The following is a 16,784-nucleotide window of genomic DNA, read 5'->3' as shown; positions in this document are numbered from 1 at the left end:
GGTCAGAAACAGCTAGAGTCACTTCTGTCATCCCTCCTTGCTCATCAGCAATTCTCTATCTAACCAGAGAGGGGCAGCAACCGCGTCTGATGCTCGAAAGTAAACACACACTCCCCCCCCCCCCCCCCCCCCTCTCCCTCTCTCCTGTGGAAGAGGATCTCAGCGGAGAGTTGAGGGTGGGAGGGGAGAGGGTCTCCAGCCTGGTCCTTTGTCATGGAAAGACTTTAGTGTGCTGTTTTAGAGAGAGAGAGAGGGATTGAGTGGACTTCAGCTTCATCACTAAAAGATCCTATAAGTATGTAACGGGGACAGAAAGCAAAGGTCAGTCGCTTTTCTTTTCTTTTCCTTCAAATTTCGCTTCAGCAGATGCCAAACTGGCTGGTCGGTACAAAGAGTGATGCTCCTGGAAAGTCAGGCGGCTGTGTCAGACTTAAGGTTGCGCGTTGTTTCTGTTTGTTGTACATCTGTCTGCGTCTGTGCTTTTACATGCTTGGAATAAATAAACGTGTAAAGAAAAATAACTCTTGTAGGCTAAAAAAAAGTTTATCTTTATTAACTTAACGTTGCCAGAAAATGCTGCCGCTATTCAAAGAAAGTAGATGACAAAAACAGCAGTGGTTATCAGCAAGTTTCCAGACTACTCACCACAATCCCTGTAGGTACAGTGCGCTGTGAAATCAGGACATTTTAATGATTTTTTTTTATCATAGCAAAAAATAAAAAAATACAATCAAATCTTCTTTTTATATTACCTTAACCTCAAAGTTAATGCTTTGGTTTGCTGGTCAGAAAACTTTGAAGATTTCCTATATGTTAAAACACGTATTCTACGTTATATTCTGGCTCTTTGTAGACCCTCTAATTAGATGAAAATTAAACTAATTGTTAACTGCATGGGATTTCCCTTCACTTTTTTCCCTTGCATGGGAATAAAAATGACTGAGGCATAAGGCGACGGCACTTTCAGCACGTTAGGGCCTTAAAAAGCAGTGTGAAAGTATTCCTTTCCTTGTTGTCACACATTAGATGAAAGCCAGCTTATCAGTGGTCATTCCTCAAACTGTTTACATCTCCTTGTGTGTTTATGATCTGCACCTCCCTGCTGGCCTGCAGCCCGAGTAATGCAGTAAAAACTCATGCTCTTGACACGAGACAGTTTTTCTTTTAGGTCTGGAGAATGAACTCATACTGATTGATTGTGTCACTGTGTAAAAGGATACCCTGTTTCCTGTAGGCTCACTCTCCCTCTTCCTCCAGACAGCAGGAGCAGAAAATCTTGGATCAGCCATCTCTGTCTCACTCTGTGTCTGTGCGTGTGGATACAGGAAACGTCTGACTCTTTAAAATCCCTCGATAGTATCACCAGAACCAATAACATCCTTACTTTTCTGTGATCTTTGTGAGTTATGACCTGGAGCTAGGGGATTTGAAGATGGATTTCTTTCTTTTATTTAACATATTTTATTTTTGCCTTCCTTTTTCTTTTCCTCAGAGGAGAGCGCACATCTTTATCCCCCACTCCACCCCACTGGAAAAGCATGAGATTGAGGGCTGTGTGATTATGTTTATATAATTATCCAATCTACTCATTAATTAGCCAATTAAATGTTTTTTCAAAGACATGTCAAAACCTATAATCCATCAAATTTTTTACTTCTTTTTTTTTTATTTTTATTTTTTTATTTTGTGCATTCAGCATGAAGTGAGTCTGGACTTCAAACTGTGTGTGAATGACTGGTCATGAGTCTGTGGCTGAAACACTGATTAAGACGCAGGGCACTGCTTTTCAGATTTGGTTTTTATTGGTGACAGAGGGCCAGACATAAAAACTTTCCTCTAGACCTGTTTTAATACTCAAGTCTTTAGGAAAGTTTTTATACGTCCTTATTTTCTGGCATTTTGAAGGATAAGTTAGCAGAGTGGTGACTTATTCTGTGGAATTTGTATTTTTTACGTGAAATATTAAAGATACAGTCCCTCCAACCTTAAAAAATGTAAATAATTTCAACCTGTGGAGCTCAGTTATTGCTTTAGCTGGTTAATTTTGGAGTTATCAGTTGCTATCAGGCCAAGGGGGGGGGAAAATTAAATAAATAAAAAATTCACACACATTTTGCAAGCAGGAACTATTTTCTCTTTTACCAAAATACAGCCACCGTCCATATTACTCAGCAGAAGAAAGCACGTTGAGAGTGATAAGGTGTCGTGTTGCACATTAGCCATTCAGCCAAGCTTTCCTTTTAATGGATAGATGTGGGTGGCAGAAAGAAAAAAAAAAGAAAGTCTCCATGATTTAGTAGCTCATCCGGTTCATGCTCGGTGGAAAGTCACAGGTTAAGTAATTTAAGAAGTCCATAAAGAAAGTGGTAAGTTTTGTTGTCATTGGTTACCCAAACCCTCATATCAGGACAAATAAATCATCATTAAAGTTTGACCAATTTTCTAGGAGGACTGACCGATGGATGATGGACACCTCGCTCTCATTTAAGCCTGATAGTAACAATCTGATATTGTTTACATGATATTGTTTACAGTAAAGTTTCTTGAGCTTTTTGAGTAGCTGGGTCCTGATTTCTTATGTGAACACCAAAAGACATTTCTATAGCCAACATCTCCAAAACTGGAAACTTACTCAAAAACAATTTAGATAAATAAACAGCAGTAAAAGCCATAGAAAAATATGCAAAGTATCTAACACAAGGAAGAATCTGGTTTATAGTAAATTCCTGTTTTTTATTTTTTTAGGTTTTTCATTGATGTATATTGATTGCCTCTCCTTTCATGCACAGGACAAAGCTAAATCAATGTGATGAAGAGCATGCTTCCCCAAAGGAGTGCTGTCGCCACACTGGGCTACAGCTCAGGTAAAACAACAACTGTATCATATTACTGATTACTACAATTACATTATTCAGAAGCGACACTAACAGGAAATGACATCATACAATTACATTTAATATTTATTACATGCCATTTGAATGGAATATGTTTCCACCTTTACGGAGAGAACAGAGTCGGCTGAATCACAATAAAGTGGACTATGAGTATTTGGTTAGCTTTCCTGGAGCAGCTCCGTGTCTTTCCAGTCCATCCTCAAAGCTTCTGGGTTTCACTTAAAATGATATCTGAGTAAATGTGCATTGTGGAGCAGACGTCTGGACTATAATTTAGACACTGATCTACTGGAAAAAATGCTGAGAATTTTATTTGAGTCTAAAGAGCGCAGTCATACTGCAGCTATTCATGCAGGGAGAGCTCACACGAGAAGCAGTGCACTTCACTATTTATTTCATTTTGCAGGAGTTATGAACATTCTTTCATCTCAAACAAACTCCCTAATATTTTGTATATTCAACGTCCGGTCACCCATGACTCAAGAACCACCCCCCTGGCACAGATATTTTGGGTGTCCTCTTGCTGCCGAGACTATGATGTATTCTGGCTGGTCTTGGTCCACCAGCATTCTTCCATTTTTAGAAGAAACTTAACCACTGATTGAGCCAGTGTTTGTATTGGGCTCAGAACTGTATGAGAGTACATTCTTTGCTGGTTTCTCTACCCCCCACTTACTCAGCACATATGTGATAGCCCTTCTTTTAAGCTGAGCTGCTGTTTATTGTATTGAAGTACTTAAACTAACTTGACTGCCTTATGTAGGCCAAAAATAGACTGGCTTTCATGGTCTCTCAATTTTCACTTTTTTGCAGACTGTGTGAAGATTGAGCACAGCAGTGGCGGCTCAGTGGCTGGCACGATGCTGAGGGGCTCCCGCTCGAAAGCTGAGCTACAGGAACTCATGGAGACGCTGCAGCGCAGGAAGAGCGCTCTGGAGGCTAGTCTGAGGGCAGCAGAGTGCAGCCGCAAGTACTTGAGTACATCTGTAGGAACCCAGCCCACCAGGCCGCTGTCGATCCTCAGTAACACAGATCGTCCCCCTTCTGCCGCTAGAAACATCTCTTACATGACCAGCAACAGCGTGCCGCCGTCACCTCGCCAAGGTGATCGCCAGCTAAGCTCTAATGGCTTGCTCCGTCACTCCCAGGCTCGCCACCAATCCCAAGACAGCTTGCTTCTCTCAAATGGAAGCTCTATGGTCTCCCCTTATGGGGAGTCCATACCACGTTCTCCCAGGGTCAAAAGCGGAGCAGCCAGTATGCCATCCAGCCCCAGAATGACCCGCAGGCTCTACTCACAGGGCAAAGCTTCAGGAGACTCCCGTCAGAGGAAGTACTCCACGGGCTCCCTCAACAGCCTGGGTATGCACAGCCGTTCTCTGCCACGGCTTCACAATGCAGCAGATCCACCTGCGCTGTCACTGCCGTTACGCCACTCAGTAGGTTCCCACCGAGTGGTCTCTGCAGGAAACCGGCGCAGTCTCTCCTCTCTGGAGCAGCCTCCAGATGTGACAGTACCAGCCAGCATGCCCAGCACACCCAGGAGGGCTAGCCTGGCCTCTCTGAGCTCTATGGGAGTAGAGATTGATGGGACGGGGTTAGATCTGGGCATCGGAGAGAGGAGGTTGTCCTTTGGGAAGAGTGGTTTGAGTCCGGGACAACGGGTGGGCAGCATCACCTCTCTGAATGGCAAAGAGGAGCTCAAAGACTACCACCAGCATCAGAGAGATGAGCGACTCAGGGAGCAGAAAGTGCAGAGATTAGTGAGTTCTTTTTACCCAAATTTGTGCACTTTTATTTCACTTTAACAATTTATTCATACACCTGTCTGAAAATGTAATCAGTTCAATATTTTCCTAGAATAATTTTAACCAAATATCAATCAATTATCTGCAGGAATGCCAGCGTCTAGAGACCATCTTAAACCTGTGCACTGAGTTGGGACAGGTAGCGAGAGAGCCAGCGGGATCAGCTGTTTCTGACCTGCAGAAGATCAATAAGGAGCTGGAGAAGCTGCAGGTGTCGGACGATGACTCAGTGTTCTCCGACTCTCCGAGCAGCACAGCTCAAGAGAGCTGCTTTGGAGCCAAAGCCAGAGACTTCCAACTCTCTGAGGAGCAGCAGGCCAGCCAGCGTCAGCAGAGCGGCTATAGAGAGGCCAGATCCCACTCACCTGCTATCAGTCTCAACAGCAGTGCACCCTCACCTTCTATGCATCACAGAGCCAAAGTAAGTCCAAAGAACCCGTTCTCTTTTATAAGCACAAGTTTAGGAAAAAGAAATAATATAATCTAGAAAATGATGGTATCAACTGAAGTATTCAGAAAGAATAAATCTACTTGTTGTTGTGCAGTTTTCATTATTATTCTTGAAGTATCTTGTAGTTTGTAACATGTATGATGGAGTTCAGTGGTACAGTTTTGTCCTTCTAGTAGTCAGGAGGTCGGAAGAGTCTGAGAGAAAAACTACTGGAATTTTCTAAGGAGAAATTTACATAAATAAGAAAAGACTTCCTTTGTTTTTTGGTTGTATGGAGTCATACAAACTGTGGGGGTTACCCCACAATGATATAAAGTTAATGTCACATTGCCTACAGTGGATGAACATCCAAAGTCTAATTTGCAGTCAGCATCATATCCACACTTTAATGAGACGCTGCATGAATATTCTGAAAAACTATATTGATTCAGGTGTAGTTATAGCTTTTGTCTACTTCTGCTACACTTACACACTAAGTGTAAGCAGATTTCACTGTTTCCCAGTGGTAAATATTAATGAGGTTGTGAAGCAGGGCTGGGAACTTGTATTTTCCCATCGGGCCTCATGAGAAACTGAGAGTCTTGTGGCTGCCGCACCAATAAGCTGGACTCAGTTCTGCTAAGTATTAATTTGATCTCTTTATAAGTTTATTGATGTAGCCCCCCACAGCAATCCCAGTTTGGGAAAATTAATTTCCCACCTTGGCAGTAAGGTAATTTATTTTTCTCATAAATCTAGGACTTGAATGTCAGGGAGATGTTTCTTGCAAATTTACTGCTGTAATTTGGTAAATTTGGTAAGTTTTTTTCTTTGAATCTCCATTACTTTTAAGCGTGCTTCCTGGTGTTACTCCACAACTAGCCTTTGGAGTTAAGGCTTTTAGCTAACAAGTTAGCAAACAGTTATCTATCAAGCATAGAGGGAGCTAAATTTAGGGTATTTTTCTGGTCTCTTGAATTTTTAAGTTTAAAAGTGCATCTTTTTTGGCATCTCATCTCCTAAATATGTGAATATTTATATTGAACTACATGTTTATCTGTTACTTGCTAACGCTACTTCTTTGCTAACTTTGTTGCTAAGCCTATAGCTTACTGAAGGTTTATTAGAAATAGCTTCAGAACCTAAAGTAGCACTGTTGGTTGGCAAAAGGCCTTTTTAACCAGTTGGAAGACTCGTTCATGCCCCTGGTACATTTGAACTTAAAAGCTCATCTTCTCAGTAACTGTAACCACACAATGGAAGGTGAGAGAGCTCTCCCTCCCTCATCTCCCTTCGGCTTAATTTTAAAGCACACTGGGTGGCTGTAGCTCAGGCGGTAGAGCAGGTCATCTACTGACCGGAAGGTTGGTGGTTCGATTCCTGGCTTACCCCTAGTCTGCATGCCAAATATCCTTGGGCAAGATATTAACCCCAAATTGCTCTCCGATGCATCCATCAGAGTGTGAATGTTACTTAGAACAATGTGCTTGGATGAATGCACAAGTTGTGTAAAGTGCTTTGAGTGCTGAAGAGTAGAAAAGCGCTATATAAGAACCAGTCCATTTACCATTCACTATATTTACCTGTTATCAAAATTGATCACTTGCTTTAAAAATTTGTCACTTGGTGAAAAGAGAAAAATTGTATTACTTTATACTAACAGAATAAACTAACAAGTTCTTGCAGGTTGTTGATGTAATAATGAGTGATACATTTGGACAAGGATCCTAAAGCTATTTATCTTTACCCTGGTTACTTCCTAGATGACTTTCACAGTGACTGAGGAGCGAACACACACTTCTGTGGAATGCAGTTAATCTGACTCCTGATTGCTTGTTTATCTTTGTCCGTTTATATATCAGAGTGCTTTTTTTTTCAATCCAAGTTTTCCCATCCCACATTTCCTCCAAACTTCAGTTAAAACCTTGTTTTAAAGTTTTCTAGAGAGACCAAATATTTGTATTTGAACTCTGTTGAAAGAGTACATAAAGAAATGAGGGGTGGGTCAAAGTTTTGAGCTGCCACCCATTTCTTTATGTTTTGCTTCCACAGAGCCAGACTCGCTTGTAATATTTAAAGTTGTCTCGAGCTGTTTTGAATAGTTCTCCAGGGTTTCTCAACTTTGAACACTGAACTCTGAGCTTTGAATGTCCTTCAAGAAGCGTGGAGAACTTTTCCTCTGTTTTTGCCTTATGTCTGTACTATATTTCTATATGCCATATGTTTGCAGACATTTCTGCACCTATTTCCCATTTTACTAGCAACGTATATAGAAATAGGTAAGTGGATCAAGACCAACATGCACAGTACTGCATGACAAAATTGTGTCAGAGCTTTAAAAAATGATGTGTGCAGTCCCCCAAACTTTAAGGAAGGATAATTATAACAACTATTAGGCATTCTATTATAACTACTGTAAGTGTGTGCTGATAGTTTCAGTTTATGTTTATGTGGGTTGTTCAGACATAAACAGAGAAATCACAGTTACGCACAATCTTCTCACAGCTTTGATGTTTTCTCTCACTACTATTTTATAAATGTGTTGCAAACTAATAACCAGATGAACATGTTTAAGGTACAAATATAAAAGAAATCAAATATATCAAATACTGGAGTTTAGGCTCCCAGCCAGACCACTAGGCCAGTTTCTTTTCCACTCTCGAGCAGCAACAACCTAGGGTTGTGTCTGGTTTTAATGAAGAAGTCCTAGTTTTGTTTCAGTCATTCAAATTGTTGGGGGGGGGAGACAGGAAATGACTTTATCCCACAGAGCATTAGCATGCGCATATGTGTGTGTGTGAGTGTGTGTGCGCAGCTCTGTGCAGTTGTGTGATTGGAAGAATGCTAGTGTATATGTGTGGCAGAGCCATGCGTTTTTCCAGATGTTTTGAACTTTCTGCTGAGGATAAATGGATGGAAGATGTTCCAAAAAAATGTAATTATAATTAACCCAGGTAATGTAGCAGATCCAGCTGTCATGTAAACACACGGTTATAAAATTAGGTTTCCAAGTTGATGCTATTATTTTCTGCTATGTGTCAGTCGTGACAGAGGTTTACAGACTTCAAATACCCTCTCTGCCATCTCCTGCATTCCTCAGAGCTTTGTGTGCAGTGAAAAGAGAGCACTCACAACCCATCTGGAAAACTAGAGCTGTTGTTCACATGAGCATCTGTCCAGAGAAAAAAATCAACATAGGTCCTTAAGGGAAGAATACCTGATATTACTGATATTACAGGATGTCTCGAATACACCTACATATGACTGTGAATGAGTGTTTGCAGGGTGGTGGTCGATGGTGCAGTATGTGGGAGTGCTTTAGCATGAGTGGTGGTGAAGTGCACTGATAGAGATTTCCATTACGGCCAGCGGAAAAGAATCCCTGCTGTCACTGATCCAGCTTGGATGAGTTAAAACAGCAGCTGCTGTCGTCTAATTCAATAAAACCTGATTCTGCACGGAGGCAAAGTATATCAGCATAATTTACACAGCAAAAAGAGAGCTGTTGTTTTTTGTGTAATTGCATAAAGTCTCTTTTTCCATTTGATCGGGGACCTTTGTTTGTATATTTGTACTTACACAATGCGCAGCCTCCTGGAGAGCCGAGCATTTATCTGCGTTCCTGATGTCGTTACAGGCTTTGGAGAGCGTGCAGCTGAAACAGGAAGTAACGCACATAGAGGAAGAAAGAATCCAAGTTTTGAATAACATAGAAGAGCTCGAGCAGAAGATCAAAGACCTGGACAACCAGATGGAGGAGTCTCTTCGAGAGGTAGACGGCACAGTGCAGCACAAACACGAATAGTTTGTTCTTCATTTTAAAATATTTAGCTAATCCGCTTTTCTGGAGATGAAAGAACCTTTCAAACGAAGACATGTGCACATATAATACTCCTTTTGATTGCTCTATACACATATAATACTCTATTTAATTGCTGGAGTGTTGATGGAGCAGCATGACAATACGGGATATATCCATGGAGGTCGACTGCAGGGTACTTTTAGTTGGAAGGACACATGTTTTAATTCTATACAAGCAGGTAAATGAATCTTAAATAAAAGTGTTAGGTGTTTGTGAGACTCAGTGAGAATTAAAAACTGGTGACTTTATAACTGCTGGATGGTCAGGGTCACAGATAGAGATGGAAAACACCCTGCTGTGGGCTTTTCTACATTTAAAACTAGGTGTTATTAAGAAAAGCTCATTGGAAAGTATCAATGGAAGAGTAATCATTGCTGATTAGAAATAATAAAGTTGTAAGTTAACTCAGGCTCCACAGATTAAAAACTGATGAAGCGAGCATCATGCTGAAATCCTGCGAATGTCCTATTCGGTGCACTAGTCCAAAAATGAGTCCAAAGGGATATTGTCACCCTTGCGTTGCTACTTCTTGCAGATGGAGGTGGAGTGTGCTCTGCTGGAAGGAGAACAAGAGTCGGAGATGGCCCAGCTGCAGAGGGATAAGGAGCTTCTGGAGCAGCTCAAGGGAAAAATTCACAATGTTGAGAAAATGAACCACACTGAGAAGTCACAGGTAAAAATGACAAGAAATGCAGTGAATTATTTCCTAGGGTTAGGTTTGTTATGAAATCTGAGAAGTATTTTTCTAGTATTCCACTAATTAGGATTTCAGTATACTGAGCTAAAAAACAACAACTATACTTTGTATATTCATAGATTTCTGTTAAGGCAGTTTACCCAAAGTTTTACTCTTTCACATGGTTTGAATTTTTATGTTTCCTGGTTGCTCCTCAGGAGACTGAGGAGCAGTCAAAAAGTTTGGAGGACTTGGAGTTTCAGAAGCTGGAGAGAGAAATTAAGCAGGACGAGGAAAAAGAGAATCAGGGCCAAGAGCTGCTGCGAGAGATCGCAGACTGTCAGCGCCTTACTGTCACCCGCAAGGTACAACATGTGAAGTTATAGAAGTGTGCATGCTGCATGTGGTGCATGTATAACTCACCCGACATCGTAACACCCTAACCTGTATTTTTCTTCAGTAACTTTAATAACTGGAGCACTGTGGCAGAATTAATCCTAACAAGATGTTAAACTTAACTCAGATCTTTAGGGTGTGCAATTTTTAAGTCTGGCCTACACAGGAATATGGACACTATCAAATAGCACGGCTTCTTTAAAAAAAAACAGTTTATATAATTTTTCTAGAGGGACTCTGTTACAGATATTATATACACATAATGAATAGTGACTTTAAAAAGTGCATTTTTACACAATGGAAGGTAAAAAGCAAACATGTTTTTTAGTGATGATTGTAAATTTGCTTTTTTTTCTGTATTTTTGTTGAATTTACTACACTGTGGTCTGTTGTCATTAATCTTACTGCAGGTTTTGCATGAAAATAAAGCTTCAAAATTATGAGATTTGCAGCACAAAGCATGAACTAATTGCAGGAAACCATCAATGGTAAGCATGCAATGCTTAAGGCCAACTGAACACTTTTTTTTATTGAGTATCAAAACCCAGAAAGGGCACAGGAACTGGGTAAAGATATTTGCTTATAAAGAGGGTGTAGTATATCCCAGAAACTGAACTGCCTTTATTAGAATTTTCTGCCTTACTTTCTCAATATCTCTGCATTGCTTTTTATTTTTACCGCGTTGTTCTGCCTCGCGCTTTGTGAACGCTGACATATGTAATGTGTACTAATGCTGCGCTCCTTATTTCTCACAGGAAAGACTCATGACGCTCAAGAAACAGTCATCTCAGATTACTTTACAGGCTCAGCAGGAACGGGAGAATTTCCAGAGAGAGAAGAACAATTTGCTCGTCATGCTTCAGAAGGTTTGAAAATTCTCTGAATGTTACAATTGTAAACACAGCCTTCGGTTTTATTTACTTAAAGAGTGCCTCATGTCTGCAGGAGAGAGAGAAATTGGTGTCTTTGGAAGGAAAGTATGCAGAGCTGTCTGAGGGGCAGACCTTCGCTAACAATCCTGTGGCCTTCAAAGAGGTAGGAGTCAGTGGCACAAACAGTGCAGCTTTAGGTTTTTAATATTAAAAATCCTATTTCTCCTTTTCATTGCTCTGATTTCTGTGCAGCACTTGCACACTCTGAAGGAAAGACGGAGAAGCAGCAAGGAAAATTCATCACATCCAAATGACAGTCAACCTCATAAAAGGAGCCAGCAGCTGCTCACCACTTATGGCAGATCCCTCGGACGCACGCTTCCTCCAAAGGTCTTTAGGTTTTTTCAGAAAATCTGAGCAGACGGAAAAGGTTGGCTCAAACTGGAAGTTAATGCTTGCTCCCTCAGTCTGCTATGTTAAAGAGCACTTAGCGTGTCGACTTTTTAAAACATTTGCAGTGGTACTTTCAAAATGATTGTGCTCATGGAGATTCTGGCCTGCAGATGCTTTGCCCTAGTTATTTGTTTATCCCTTGAGAATGATCCACCCAAACAGGAATTCTCAGTTTCAGTCTGGGTTGCAACATCCATCCAGCTCATGAAGTTTGCATTTCTGTAAATGTTGAAGAATGAATAGAATAGAATTCAACTTTATTGTCATTGCACATGCACAGGTACAGGGCAACGAAATGCAGTTTGCATCCATCCAGAAGTGCTTTAGTGATATAGATATATTACAATATATATTAGCAATAATATAGATATGTAAGTATATTACAGAAATGGGTCTATTATGGTATGTTATAATGTACACGGTATGAAGTATGTTGTAAATATTCTATAACTATAGGTATGTACAGGCTGTAGTGAGTACAAGCTATGTACAGGATATGAACAGGAAATAAAAATATGAAAAACTATACAGAATATGAAATAAATAACTTTACAGAAATCTGAGATATACAGCTATACAATGCAGTCCTAAACAGCACGTGTGCTCTTGTTTCCCCTCTCAGCCTCACCTTCCTTTGTCCCAAAGCTCAAGCTGTGGCAGTGTCATCCCACAAGGCTTCTGCTTCTCCCCTCGGGAGGTGAACCTTCGCCGCTTGCCCAAGAGTGAGTCACACTGTCCCGTCTCATCTGTGTCAACCTCTTGGTAGTAGTTGTAGTAGTAGATCGGCTCTGCTCCTGGGGCTGTATGACTGTGAGGTCAGGAAATGCTGTGGTCCTTTGAAAATCTGTGTCACTGCACAAAGCAAGATACATTTAGTCTAAAACTGATGTTAAAAAAAACACAGAACAGAAACGCTACATTATACAAGAAAGAAAATTGGGATTTTTAGCTTTGCTTGTTTCAAATCAAGAAACAAATGCAAATCTCTTTAATGAAAAAACCGAAATTACAGCATTTTTGCAATTTTTTGCATCAAGACAGTGATAAAATAATCATAAGATGCAGTCTGTCTGCTCTCAGTTTGCCTTTGAATGGGGTCGAGTTGGCAGTTATGGCACATCAAAAATTGTAAATATGTTACACTTACTACCTACATTCTGCCAGAACCTCATAGATTTGAAAAAGAAATTCATCTACAAGTAGTGATGGGGACAGGTTAACTATAAAAGGACTCAGGAGCTCAGCAAGCTTGCTTTTATATAGGAATATAACCAGAATACAACGAGTTGAGCCAAGTGCAATACTGCAACGATACGTCACAGACAAGCTGCACTCATCAGCACAGACTGACTTAGATTGATTGCAACGTGCTGGCAATCTGTCTGCATTTACAAATTAGACAGCAATTATTTGCAAGCCTTTGCCAAACTGTCTGAGAATGATTACAGGCAGTCTGAGTCAGACCACATTTGTTAGGTTACCACCAGGTAACCTGTGCAATTGCCTATTTTTACTCTGATTACTCTGTTTTTATAAGACCTAATCCTGTTTGGCCATGTAGTTAATGCATTGCAGCTCTTTGGATGTGATTTTGTCTGTTAACAAACATGTGTCCTGATGGTATTTTCAGTTTGTTATTTTAATATTTTCTTCTGTCAGCAGGCAACAGCCACGCACATGTAAATGAAGACAGGCAAAGACAGAGTGATTTTTGCAACAGGTTGGTCTCTGAGCCCAACGTCTTCCTGGACTCTTTCTCTTACCCGGACAACAGCCAGACGTCAGACACCATCAGCGTGGACAGCTCTGACAGCCTGGAAACCAGCTTCTCTGCCTGCTCCCCAGACAACATCTCAAGGTTAGAGACAGGAAACACGATGAGCTACACATCAAAGGAAGTTTCTTCTTTCTTTGATAGTCTATTTGTTACTGACAGCTTGTATTTTCCATTTATTATCAGTGCCAGTACCTCCAATATGGCAAAGATTGAAGAGATGGAGCGTTTGCTCCGCGAGGCCCAGGCCGAGAAGCTGAGACTCCTCGAGCATCGAGTACTGAGCCAAATCTAACCTAAATTGTAACCTTGCATGTCGGATGTGTGCATTTTATTATAAATGTAATTTACTTACATGTGCAGGAGCGGGAGATGGAGATACGCAGGCAGGCTCTGGAGGAGGAGAGGAGAAGAAGAGAGGAACTGGAGAAACGGCTGCAAGAGGAAACAAGCAGGAGACAGAAGCTTGTGGAGAGAGAGGTGAAGCTCAGAGAGAAGCAGAGATCACAGGTATTCATAAAAACTCACGAGAAGATGTTGAAATCCAATCTGTAGTTCACATTAGCTTTGTGTAACTACATTTCAGATAAAGACGAGTAAAATGTCTACTTTCATCTAATTTTATCGCAGTCCCGACTGTTGACAAGATACCACCCAGTAAGAAAAGACGACTTTGATCTTCACGGCCACATTGAAGCAGCCGGACACAACCCAGACGCCTGCTTCCATCTGGCCATCACTGACAAAACCTGTCGCGGGTTCCTCGTCAAAATGGGAGGAAAGATCAAGACGTGGAAGAAGCGCTGGTTTGTCTTTGACCACAATCGCAGGACACTCACTTACTATGCAGGTGAGTATCTTTCTTTTAGGTCTCTACTTTGATGTGCAGCTTTTTTGGTGTGACAAAGTTGCTGCAGCAATGGCTGCTAACTTTGAGCTACGCTAGGATACTTTGACACAGCAATTCTGTTTATACTCCCGGCTGCAGACAAACACGAGACCAAGATGAAAGGCGTCATTTACTTCCAAGCCATAGAGGAGGTGTACTATGACCATTTAAAGAATGCACACAAAGTGAGTCCGTTTACATGCGTGTGTTTGTGTATCCGTGGCATTTTACCACGTGGCATTGTATAGTATTGACACCTGTTTGTCCTTTTTTTCTCCTCCCCCTCTCCTTTACTCTGTATTATTTGACTTTTTTCTCAAAAATGACATTCACTTACACACACAAGAGCCCCAACCCCTCGCTGACCTTCAGTGTGAAGACCCACGATCGGGTGTACTACATGGTGGCTCCGTCCCCTGAAGCCATGCGTATCTGGATGGATGTTATTGTAACCGGTGCTGAAGGACACATGCACTTCATGGTCTAACAGAGCTACAATTATTGTTTGCTAGGTTACCTAAAAAAATATAAGCTTCAGTTTACACTTGAAGTTGTCTACAAATGAGCTTGAGCATAACTTCTGCTCAAATACAGACTTTGTAATGTAATCTTGTATAAGTAGATCAAAAGAAGTGGCATGATAGTTTCATAATCAAGCTGTTTACTTCTTTCAGCACTTAAAACTGTAGCTGTTGCATTTTCCAGTTTTTCTTTCCGCAGTACGCTCTTCCTGTTTAATCAGCTACCCTTCTAAACTGCGGTACACCCTAATGCTGCTTCACTACAGATGTATGGCTGTCCAACAGCTTCCTGTAAACTGTGGCCACCTCTTGCTTTCTTCCACCTGCAGTCTGGTTGCACTCGACTTTAGTCAGACTGAAATTTTTTTCCTCTGAATGTCGACTCTGATGTATTACTTCGATATCGTCACTAATATTCAATTATTAGCATACTGCATTTTAAAGCCAGTCACTTTGAATGCTGCTGCCAGCGTAAGCTCACTTATGCTTACGTGTGGGTCACTTCCATTTAAACGAACAAACCATTTTTCTTCACACATGCAAATTAAATTTGTGAAGGATTATCGTACGCACTTTGTGACTTTATTGTTTTAAGTTATTAGCAGTTTTAGGCAAATATTTGACTCCTAGAGGCAGAAAATGACCACAGTGCAGTTAGATTCCTCTGTCTGTAGCTGTGGCTGCAGGCCTGACGTGAATGAAGCCATGTCGTGCAGCGGTGATGCTGTATGTGCTGCATCACCCACGTTCCTCACACCTTTCATATCTGCATTTTCACCAGCAGAGGTCCTCAGCGAGCCCTCAGACTGGAATGACGTAATCTGCTCTGGCCAAAGTCACTTAGTATATATGAGTAATTATTGAAAGCTTTAATAATCTACATGTTCAATCTAATCTGTTTACTTGTAAAGCCTAGTTTATCGTGCTAAAACAAATGACAGAGGTTGTCATCTAGAAAGCAAAACGATTTTTTTAATGTGTTTAATATTTGACGTATTCTCTGGCTGTGTTTGATAATCAAAGATCACTGTCACACCAGGTGACGAGCTGTCGGGTTACAGACTGCAGGGCTCACTGTAGAGTGCAGATCAGGCTGCAGAGCTGACAGTGTTGCAGGTGAAGTTGTTGCTTTTTTGGTTGATGTCTCTCTGTGACCAGAGGCGTTTGCCAGGTAAACATCTCATCCTTGTGCTGTTGTGCACTGTGTGAAACATAAGCCTTGAAACCCCCGAAATTACTGCATTTATATATACATATATACATATATATTTTTGAATACACTTCATATTTTATATTTTGTTTATTAACAGTAACTCTATGATACAGATTTTTATACTCAACGTGTGTGATAAATAAATAATTCTGATCATCAGTCGTATTGTTAAAGGTATATCATTTCTTGTGTCGCTACAGTACATGCAGCTTACACAGTAATGAGCATGTGAACCAAACTGATAAGAAACCAAAAAAGTGAATGGTTTTCAAATACAAAGGAGATTTAGAAAAGGCAAACAAATGAAACGTGTGTATTGCAATTAGCACCTGTAAATAAATACATAAAGGAACAAATATGAGAAGATAATATTGGAACACAACACAGCTGTTGCAGATATACTGCTAATGCCTCCAGAATGTCACTTAAAGTTCAGAAATTGTGCCATAAATTTTTTTTGGTGCTAAAAAAAATAATTATATAGGATATAAAATATTATATTCCACTAAATAACTTAGTGTAATTCAATTTTAAACCTTATAGCATCTAATAACTGGTCTTATGTGCTGTTCATGTGCTCATTAACGCACTCATGTTTGAAACCCCGCCTTCCAATACCACAGCCTTTTATTGGTTGACCTAGTGGGGTTGGCATGGAAACAAAGAATGAAGCATGCTAAATTAGGTTCTAAAGAGGCACGTAGCCTCTCCAGAGGCAGAAACAGACACACAAACACAGACACGCCACAGAAAGCCAGGTTGGCCTCGGTGCATTATGGCTGCTGTAGTTTGTGTTAAATAATTGGGGCGGGGGGGCCTGTCTTCAGAGATAGCGAGACTGTGTGCACGGAAACAGACAAAACAATCTGTATAAACACTGCGGAGACAGATCATACAACATAGCATAAAAGTATTTTCCACTAACACACACGCACACCGTTGTTGCGCGGTGCTCTCGGCTGTTATCTTTCTCACTTACAGTATGAAATCCAGACT

At 40.8% G+C, this 16,784-nt stretch overlaps 1 protein-coding gene across 4 annotated transcripts; it reads left to right on the top strand.

Annotated features, from left to right (window-relative positions):
• Window positions 1-202: 202 nt before the first annotated feature.
• On the top strand, window positions 203-16,228 carry phldb2a (pleckstrin homology-like domain, family B, member 2a). Of its 4 annotated transcripts, none has more exons than XM_085288930.1 (17): window positions 203-321; window positions 2,790-2,864; window positions 3,708-4,657; window positions 4,791-5,123; window positions 8,770-8,904; window positions 9,530-9,667; window positions 9,889-10,035; window positions 10,822-10,932; window positions 11,012-11,101; window positions 11,191-11,328; window positions 12,014-12,113; window positions 13,051-13,249; window positions 13,352-13,444; window positions 13,525-13,675; window positions 13,796-14,015; window positions 14,154-14,239; window positions 14,401-16,228. In XM_085288930.1, the coding sequence occupies exons 2-17, from the start codon at window positions 2,810-2,812 to the stop codon at window positions 14,539-14,541; spliced, it is 3,087 nt and encodes a 1,028-aa protein (XP_085145056.1). In that variant the 5' UTR covers window positions 203-321; window positions 2,790-2,809; the 3' UTR covers window positions 14,542-16,228. The 4 variants fall into 4 exon arrangements, with proteins under 4 accessions (XP_085145056.1, XP_085145057.1, XP_085145058.1 ...); XM_085288931.1 differs by having other exon boundaries at window positions 13,054-13,249; window positions 14,401-16,227; XM_085288932.1 differs by having other exon boundaries at window positions 13,352-13,442; window positions 13,529-13,675; window positions 14,401-16,226.
• Window positions 16,229-16,784: the final 556 nt, after the last annotated feature.

This window comes from Mchenga conophoros, linkage group LG10 (assembly GCF_057382185.1).
Source record: "Mchenga conophoros isolate Kocher_MC1m ecotype Shallow Benthic linkage group LG10, M_conophoros_male_GT1.1, whole genome shotgun sequence".
NCBI classification, from domain to species: Eukaryota; Metazoa; Chordata; class Actinopteri; order Cichliformes; family Cichlidae; genus Mchenga; species Mchenga conophoros.
The sequence above is the reverse complement of the archived record's forward strand: the minus strand, read 5'-3'. Positions and strand labels throughout refer to the sequence as shown.